This window comes from Copadichromis virginalis, linkage group LG5 (genome assembly GCF_057382275.1).
Source record: "Copadichromis virginalis isolate Kocher_CV1m ecotype Utaka linkage group LG5, C_Virginalis_male_GT1.1, whole genome shotgun sequence".
Classification (NCBI taxonomy): domain Eukaryota; kingdom Metazoa; phylum Chordata; class Actinopteri; order Cichliformes; family Cichlidae; genus Copadichromis; species Copadichromis virginalis.
In genome coordinates, this window is record NC_140622.1 from 22281932 (window position 1) to 22290885 (window position 8954).

The 8954-nt window shown below is 40.1% G+C and overlaps 1 protein-coding gene across 1 annotated transcript; it reads left to right on the top strand.

Annotated features, from left to right (window-relative positions):
* Window positions 1–2710: 2710 nt before the first annotated feature.
* Window positions 2711–8006, top strand: fblim1 (filamin binding LIM protein 1). Its single transcript, XM_085456731.1, has 8 exons — window positions 2711–2907; window positions 3204–3585; window positions 4649–4803; window positions 5626–5713; window positions 5803–5972; window positions 6678–6856; window positions 7021–7141; window positions 7293–8006. The coding sequence occupies exons 2-8, from the start codon at window positions 3228–3230 to the stop codon at window positions 7401–7403; spliced, it is 1182 nt and encodes a 393-aa protein (XP_085312857.1). The 5' UTR covers window positions 2711–2907; window positions 3204–3227; the 3' UTR covers window positions 7404–8006.
* Window positions 8007–8954: the final 948 nt, after the last annotated feature.

Consider the following 8954-nt stretch of genomic DNA (forward strand, 5'->3'; position numbering starts at 1 on the left):
CAGAGAAGCTTTTGGCACTTATCTGATCACACGACTTTGGAGAACTGTAGAAGTACTGATTAGTTACAGCTCATTTATTATAATTCAATAGTGTTTCAGTGAAGTTTACTGTGATTTTCTTTCATAAAATATTCAGTTATTTACATTTTATTGTTATATGAACTGAAGAGAAACTGGTGATGTGTTCATTAAAGGATGGCTGTAATCAGGGCATTAACCCAGTGAGGTTAACTAGTTTAAATACTATTCAGTGTGTGCTAGTTAGAACAAATGTGCTAGTTTTGTCCCCTGATTACCAAGACTTTGAAGTACAATTGAAAAAATATATATACATGCAAAACTATTGAGTCACATCTTGTTTCTTTAGATTTTGTTAGGACAATGGAAAATGGGTGCAGCAATTTATTGAAATGTGCAAACAAACATGGAAATACAGTGCTGCTCAATGTAGTTTTTAGACCTGACACTTGACCAGTTTCCTTAGATGTTTCAAGTATACACCACACACAGTGTAGAGATATTCTGAGAGCTCAGCTAATAGCGCTTGAAAATCACCTTATTGGTTGAAATAAAAACAAAGAAACAAACAAAAAAATACTATTTTATGTCTGTCAAACAAGTGCCTAAAGATTTTGTTTTTGCTAAGTTATCTGTTATGTGTAAACACAACACTGCTTTTCAGTATTTGAATGAGTAATAGGTTCAGTGGTTTAAAGATTTTAAAAAATCCTGTGAAGATGGTCAGGTACAAAGATTGGGCTGAAAATGAGTGAAAAAGCAGCCAATGTCCAAAGAAAAGCTTTAAAATACTTTCAGAAATCCTGGCGAGACATTGCTCAAGACCACTAAAAATAAAACTCTAGTTCCTTGGAAGCAAAATATGAACCAAGACTTTTGCTGAGTCTCGGGCCAACGTATTGATTCCATAGGTTTAGGATCACTGTCAGTTATGACTTAGGCCTCAGAAAGTTAAACGAGCACTCCAAACACAAACATCAGATCAGAGTTCTGTTAATCTGGAGTGATTTTTAAAAATCTGGAAACAAAACAATCCTACATTGCAAACTAGAGTTGTCGAAGGACAGAAAGAGAGAGAGAAGAAAAAGACACATAGGAGGTGGTGATAGGAAACTATATCCAACTGGGTTAATGTGAATACTGTAGGAATCAGCTGTTTTGAAGCTTTATCTTTCAGGACTAACAGCCCGATTATGCTGCCGTCTCCTGCTTCGTTTTTTGTCTCTCCCATAACATCATTTAGATTTAATGAAAGTAATCGTTACTGAGTAAAAGCTTGACTTTTCTGCCTTAGCACTTACAAAGTCAGTGTGCGTGTAAAGTGTATTTGTGAGCATGCAATTGTTTTATCCCATCTGTATGTTTCTTCCTGTTCCTTTGACTTCCTTTCATTCTTTTCAGCTTTTGTTGCTGTTCTGCAAAATCCACCCCTTTGAAATCACATAAACATAAAAATGACACTGTGGTGTTGGTGATTAAATTGAAAAGTCAAGCTGCTGAAAGCAACGAGGAGGTTCAGAGGGTCTAATGAGGATTTGGGCTGTTGGAAGGCGGAGCGTGGAGGTCTGGGGATTGTGTCATCAGTAGGCATGCTCCCTCCTGCAGCCGTGACATCACTGCAGCATTCCTTTCCACAGAGCTGGAACAACAGAGACCCCCATCACTCTCCGCATCGCCATCTCCTGTTAACCCTCTCTGCGCATTCCTCCCTCTCCCTCTCTTCTTCCAGGCTGACCCATATCAATCAGGAAAGTTTTATTCAGCGCTCGGTCTCTTGCTCCATCTTCCTGTTTGACTTTTAGGAGGGACAAGACACGCTTTGGCTCAAGAGAGTAATCATAATATTTGCTGATCAGCACATCTGATATTACTAAGACTGACTGTGATGGGGAACAGCAAACACAACAAAGCACTTCTTCATAGCACCCATAGACATCACTCTGTACTCCCCCTGCCCCCCTTCTCCTAATATACCAACATCTCCTCTTGCACAATGCCCTGATTCACTGCACCGTAATGCCGCTGGTCCTGGAAAGCTGAGCACAAAAGCTCCCGATGAAGTCCAGCACCTATTATCGGACAGTGTTTTCTGCTCTGTGTCCCAAATGGAAGCAGTGCCATGAGACACTGATAGAGAGTCAGGGCTTAAGTGATATAATGTTGTGGGGGAAGGGACGAAGGAAAGAGGGAAAAGAAAAAAGGGAGGCAGACTCAACCAGGGAGGTAGGGAAAATAAAGCTGACAGAACAATGAGGGAGAACTGCACAGGGGAGAAAAAGAGGGCAGTTTGAGATAGAAATTTGCTGGAAAAGGCAGGTACAGTCACATCCTGCTGGCATGCAGAGAGATAAAGAACTGGGAGTTTGCTTGTGTGTGTGTAGGTGTGTGTGTGTCTCTGCCTGCCTGCTTGCTTCTGGGTAAAAACCTTACGAGGAACTTTATGGCACTGTGTATTGCATTTGTTAAAAAAAAGAAAGAAAAAAAGGCTGTGTGATTTTGGTATGAGTGCACACATGTTGCATAACTCAGTGTGGGTGTGTGTCTACGTTCATGCACTCTTGTCTGTGTGTGTGTGTGCAGCCTTCCAAGTTTTCATAGTAGATGAATGTGTCATGTCTTTTACTGCACTTTGTCCGAGATTAACTGTTCACCTTTTACGGTCGGGAGGGAGGCGGTGTTGTCATTCAGCCAGAGAAGGAGGAGGAGGGGTCGACTGACGGAGGGAGGTACAGAAGGAAAAGGAGTGGCCTTCTGCAGATAGCAGCCCCTCTCTACCGGAGTAAAGTCTTCTCTCTGAGGCAGCTCATAGGAGAGAAAATAAACCAGAGATTTGGGAGATACAGAACGGGAAAGAAGAAAGAAGCAAAGAGAAAGCCCATTTTCTTCCAGGTATGTGACACAGCCGGTGTGAGTGGTTTTACAGCATACAGATGATTCACATTTGTGCTTTTTGACTCTAGTACCATTCATTATGGTTAATGAGAGCTGTAAGCGGGTGAATACAGCTGTGCAACTATACCTAGATTAAATTAGATCAACATGATTTGAAATAAATGTCTGTTTTGTCTTCAGTATGAGTTCTTGTAGTTTATTGTTGCCTGATATTATAAACTGAGCCTGTGGTTTATGCTGTGTTTCTCTCTGTCGCAAGCAGTCATGAGTTTATTCTTCTGTCTTCCTTTCAGGCTGCGTGAGACTTTTGTACATTCATGGCATCAGCAGCTCCACCAAAAAGGGTGGTTTCTTCTGTCTTCATCACTCTGGCTTCTCCTCACCGAGCCACCGTGACCCCACAGCAGCAGCCCGCCCTTCAAGCCCACAGTGCCCCGGCTAGAGAGAAACTGCATCCTGCTGTAAGAGTCAGCCCAGGTGACAGCATACCTGCCCTCAGGCACAGCAGAGAGGACAAGTCACCGCCGTCAGAGTCTAATGGCGGCCTAAAGATCAAAGGCTTGACTAATGCGGGGTCCTCGGCCCTGGTTTCAGGCCCACAGAGCCACAATCCCCCCAAACATGAACCAGGCAAAACACAGCTTCAAGAAAAAAATGACCAGAGGAGTTCATCAGGTATTTATTATATACTTGATTTTTTTTCTCTTAGTTAAAAAGACTATCTATAAAATATTAGAAAATGGCCCTGCAAGGCCCTTTATTGGGTCCTCCCCAGATCAGAATGATAATTTATGTATTTCCTGACCTGCATTTCAAAATATCTGATCCCAAAATGTAAAATATTGATTTTATACATCTAAAAGACTTTTAAAAGAGCCAAAAAAAATTTCCAGCCCGTTTCCCAGACAGGGATTGAGCCTTGTCCTAGACTTAAAGAAAAAAAAAATCAATGAGGATCTCCTCAGAAAAGTTTCTAGGCTTAATTCATGTCTGGGAAACTGAGCCCATGTGCTTTTCAGTCACTATGAGCCCCCAGAACAGCTGCAGCTCTCCTTGGCATTGATCCTCCAAGTCTTTGACTTCTACTGAAGGAATCAACAGATTCTCCTAAAAGATGTTCCCTATTTGTATCTATTTCTTTTTTTATGATGGTGGTTCTCATGGAGATATGAAATTGGGATGACATAAGGTGAACGTGTAGGCCATAAACCATGATTCATCAAACCGTGTTTTACACCCTCCTGCCCCGTGGATAAGGACAGTTTTTTCCTGGAAGAGACAACTCCCATCAGGACACAAATATTTTATCGTTAGACAAGAGTTACTAAAGCAAGAGTGTCAAACTGACATCAGGTGCTGGAAATATACACTATACAGATACGCTTGAACTTGAGGTAAAATGTATGTCCTACATATCTTCTCTCAAACATGTAACACCTGAACCAGTGAACAAAAAGTCACTGTGCAGACTGCTGTATCAACCAGGAGGGCCAAAGTGCATGGGGAATTTAAAGTGATGAGTGATCCAGAATAAAATCAGTGAAGGGCCATGGGGGTCTCGATTTTAAAACATGTACTCTGAAAGGATAAGTAGACCAAAACTATGTCAGCACAGCGCATCAGTACATGTGATTAAACATTCAGTTTTTTCATCTAATTTGTCATTAGTCTGTTGTTTTTTTTAATCAGCTGTCTATGCTGCTACAAAATCATCTAAAACTGTTCTCATGCCAAACAGAGCTTTTCCCTCCTCCTACCCCTCCCTCTGATGCGCCGCCTCTATGTCCGGGAGAGTTGCCCTCTGAAGAATCAGCACTTCCACCACCTCCTCCAGCCCAAGCGTCTTTCCCCTACCCCGTGACCCCAGGCCAGCAGCCAGTTTACAACCCAGAGGTATGCAGACTTATCTTACAGTGTCACTATAACAAATGACATTTAAAATCTTCCAGTTTGCAGCTTCGAAAACGTGGTGCCAAATTTCCTATAAAAAAAAAATGCCTTAAATTATTTTAAACACACGAGTAATTATTTTGTCTGCAATGAAGGATTAGCTTTCCACAGCTTTTCCACAAGCCTTTCACAGTGGCTGTAAAGCGCCATCACCAAAACATAAAGAACAGGGCTCTTATATGACCATCTTACTAAAAGTGTGCACACTTGCTTTCACAAAATCACCAACTTCCAAACTGCTCCCGTAAATAAACAAAAACTTTATTGCTCCATGTCTGTGTAGACAAAGATCAGTTTGGGGGGGGGACTGCTAAATTACTTTCTTCCTCTCCGGTTTCTGAGAATTTTACTGACTGAATAAAAGCTGAAAGGTTTCCCTTTAAAAACGCTTAAACTCAACAACTCATCCTTGAATCACCAGCAGGTCTTTACATGAAAGAAGGTAAGGTCTTTATGTGACTGGTGAAAAGGGTTAGAAATAATCTGTTAAACTCAATAGAATTGAAATGTTTGAAGTATTAAAAAAATAGTATTCACCACCCATTTTAAACCAAACCTTCAAACCACAGTGAAATTAAAATGTTTGTGTGGCTTGGTCCTGATGATGTGCTGTGGATGACTCTGGTGTTTCTTACGCCTGTCACATTCAGAGCCACTTTTAAACAACTCCCACATGTGTTCAAAATCAAGCGCTGCTAAATTATGCAGTTCGCCTCTGTAGGCCAAACTCAACTTGTCAGTTTAATAATGCGCTTTACATTTAAGGTGAAAGCAAGAACACCATCTAGTGGGTTAAGCTCAGATGACCAAATCCACAGGATCCACCAAAACAGCCAAGACAAAGAGAGCAAAGGTAACCTGATCTCTTTTTATACATTTTGCCACTCTGCGTGCCACATTATTATAACCTGGTTTGACTGTGTGTGTGTGTGAACAATGCAGATCTGTGCGGCTTCTGTCGAAAGCCAGTGACTCCTTCTGAACCTGCGATAGAGGCCTTAAACAGGACTTACCATGATGGCTGCTTCCAGTGTAGATCTTGTCACATTCCCCTGGCTGGTAAACAGTACTACAACAAGGCCGGGATCCCGCTCTGCGAAGACTGTTACCAGGTAGCGCAATGCAGCGTGTTAACCAAGCTGTGAATATACATGCAAACTTTAACCTCCTGAAACCTGAGCTCTTCTTTGGGTTTAATTTTCCTGTTTCTTCTAGCTTTTTGAGATTAGCTGGACCTGATGAGTCACCGTTGAACAGAAAGGATTTTTTAAAAACTGGTTTATTTTACAGCAATGTCACCACTTCTGAACATTTCTGAAGTGTTGAAATACTGAGCAGAATGAAGTACAAGGTGCAGAAAGCCCAAAATGTATCCCCATATGAGGACACAGGGTCTCAGGTGGTTAAAAAAAAAGCTCAAAGCCATGTTTTTTTGTTTTTTTGTTGTTTTTTTTACATTTGTGCATGCATATTTTAAGCTCAATGTAATGTTTCACAGGACTGGTAAATGGTTCTTATACAGCGCCTTTCTACTCTTTATACTACAAGCCTCATTCACCCATTCTCACACACACACACACACACACACACACACACACACACATTTTTTTCTAAGCCTGAGCGCTCTCTGTCTAACATTTACACTCTGATGTCCAGGTTCATGTTTTCATAAAAACAACCAAGCTTGGTAAACTTGCACTGTTTGATGCCTCAAACATTTTCAGAAACAGACCCAATGCAAAAAAAAGAAAGAAAAAAAGCAGATTAAAACGTAAATTTTTAAGGTAATTAACGATGTATCTTTCTCCATGTCTTAGGCCAGTTTGGAGCTCTGCTGGGCATGTGGAGAGGCTATCACAGATCACATAATCCGCGCACTCGAGCGAGCATACCATCTTTCTTGTTTCACCTGCACAACATGTAAGAGGCAAATTGGAGAGCAAGCTTTTGCCCAGGGAGAAGTTGGAGAAGTTTACTGCCTTCAAGACTATTACAGGTATGAAGGGGAAAAAACTATTTAAAGGGTTTAGGTAAAGGATCAATATATACAGTTGTGTTCCACTTCATTTGACATGTTATTACAATGCTTTTGTTGCATTATAAACCACCCCTTTGTCTACAAGTGTAATCAATTTTTCTTTTTCATCTAACATTGTAAAGGAAATACGCTCCAAAGTGTAGTGCCTGTAACCAGCTTATCATTCCACAAGAAGATGGTACCGACAGCTATACAGTTGAATGTCTGGGGCGTTCCTACCATGAGAACTGCTACAGATGTGAGGTTGGTGTTTTGTGTGTCATCATTTCCCTAGGGATTAATAAAGTATTCTGATTCTGAAACACTTCACTACACAGACACATTCACAAGGATACAAACACACAGACAGATATTATTTCAGTACCAGGAATATGCTGTTTCATATTGTGTGCAGGTCTGCGCCATCCAACTGTCTCCTGAACCGAACGAGCATGGCTGTTATCCTTTAGACGGGAAGATGCTTTGCAAGCCCTGTCACCTGAACCTGGCTTCTGGTCAGCACTAATCCCACGTGAACAGCAAGCAAGACAAGAAAAAACTGAACAAAGAGCTGGGAGACTGCGCATGTGCCTTTATGAATGAATGTGCAAATGCCTTAAATGCTTCCTTCACTAGAGAAAAACTATATTTTTACAGTATATCATGCTTTCTGAAGATTACCTTCTTCTTTTTCATCATTTTGCACTTAATACAATCTACAAAAGCAACAATTATATTCCTGCAACTCACTTTACAAAAAATGTACGAGAATAAATGGAACCCCAGTCAGTATGCTGTTTCTCAGTCATTATACAAACATATAAATAATCAACTTTAACTTGAAAAAAGGATAGAAAAGTAATCTAATATATTTTATCTCTATTCGCCTTCAAACTGCATCTACATCATCAAACCAAGCAGACAAACCACTAACAAGTACGAAGTAATCATCAAGCAGACTGTTTTTAACATTGTCTTCTGCCTTAATAAAACAAAGTTATCCAGCATAGTATCAAAGTCTCAATCGGATTCCAGTGAAATTGCTTTATTTATAGTCACTATCTCAAAAAAAAACTTGGTGTAATTCATATCTCGTACACATGTATTAAATTGTTTTATGAAAAACATATTTGTTATTTTTGTTTCTGTTTATCACTTCACTTTCTTCATTAGTTAATCAGGGGCTGCAATATGTTGCAGGTATCAACAACAGCTCAAAATAGCGCAAAATAACAACAACAGTTGCCTCAATGTGCTTTTTATTGTAAGATAATGCCCGTACTATATTAGAGAGAAAAGCCTAACAATCAGATGTGATGGTGATGGGGGGGAAGGAAAAACACTATTTTAACAGGAAGAGACTTCCAGCAGAAACAGGCTCAGAGAGGGCAGCCATCTGCCACAAGCGGCTGGAAAATAGACCTCAAGGATCTCTTAAGTTTTAAGGCTAGAGAAACCTGTAAGAACCCTTAACTAGGTGCAATATTTTTACACAGTGTTTACCTTTACTGTTTCACAAAAGGTTAAAAATGGAACTTCCACAATTTAGACTTTTTGAATGCAGGATATTTTATTAAAGCAGTTTAGAAGGAGGAAAGCAAAATATGAATCAAATAATAATAATCAAATCATTTGAATTATACTACTTATACTACTAATTAATGTACTCTGAGCTAATGCTGATTTCTAATATTGATCATGGGAGGAATGAGAGAGGAGAATGGGCACACTCTGGCCACTGGCACACTTATTTCTGTCGATATAATTCAATAAGGAAGCAGTCCTCCATACAAAGTCTTCCAATGAAATTTGAAGTACAGCTGAACTTGGCTTATACAGACAAATAAACAGTCATACTACAGTCATACAACAAAAGAATAAAAAGAATATGTTCTACTATCATAAATAAAGATAGCAGCTTTAACAGTGGTACAGGTACGTGGAGGAATAGACAGACATGACATGAAAGAGGTAAATTAGAGGTATTTTGGCTGTTGCACTTTAGGGGGATATTCCACTTAATGTGGACATGGATCAGCAATGTGCAGTGACTACTCGTGAGTACTATCGTGAGTAC

Bases quoted from the DNA above. Each gene is read 5' to 3' on its own strand.
- fblim1 (XM_085456731.1), top strand. From the start codon at position 3,228: ATGGCATCAGCAGCTCCACCAAAAAGGGTGGTTTCTTCTGTCTTCATC. The intron at 5,973-6,677 runs GTAGCGCAATGC...TCCATGTCTTAG, and splicing joins TCTGCGAAGACTGTTACCAG to GCCAGTTTGGAGCTCTGCTG. The intron at 6,857-7,020 runs GTATGAAGGGGA...AACATTGTAAAG, and splicing joins TGCCTTCAAGACTATTACAG to GAAATACGCTCCAAAGTGTA.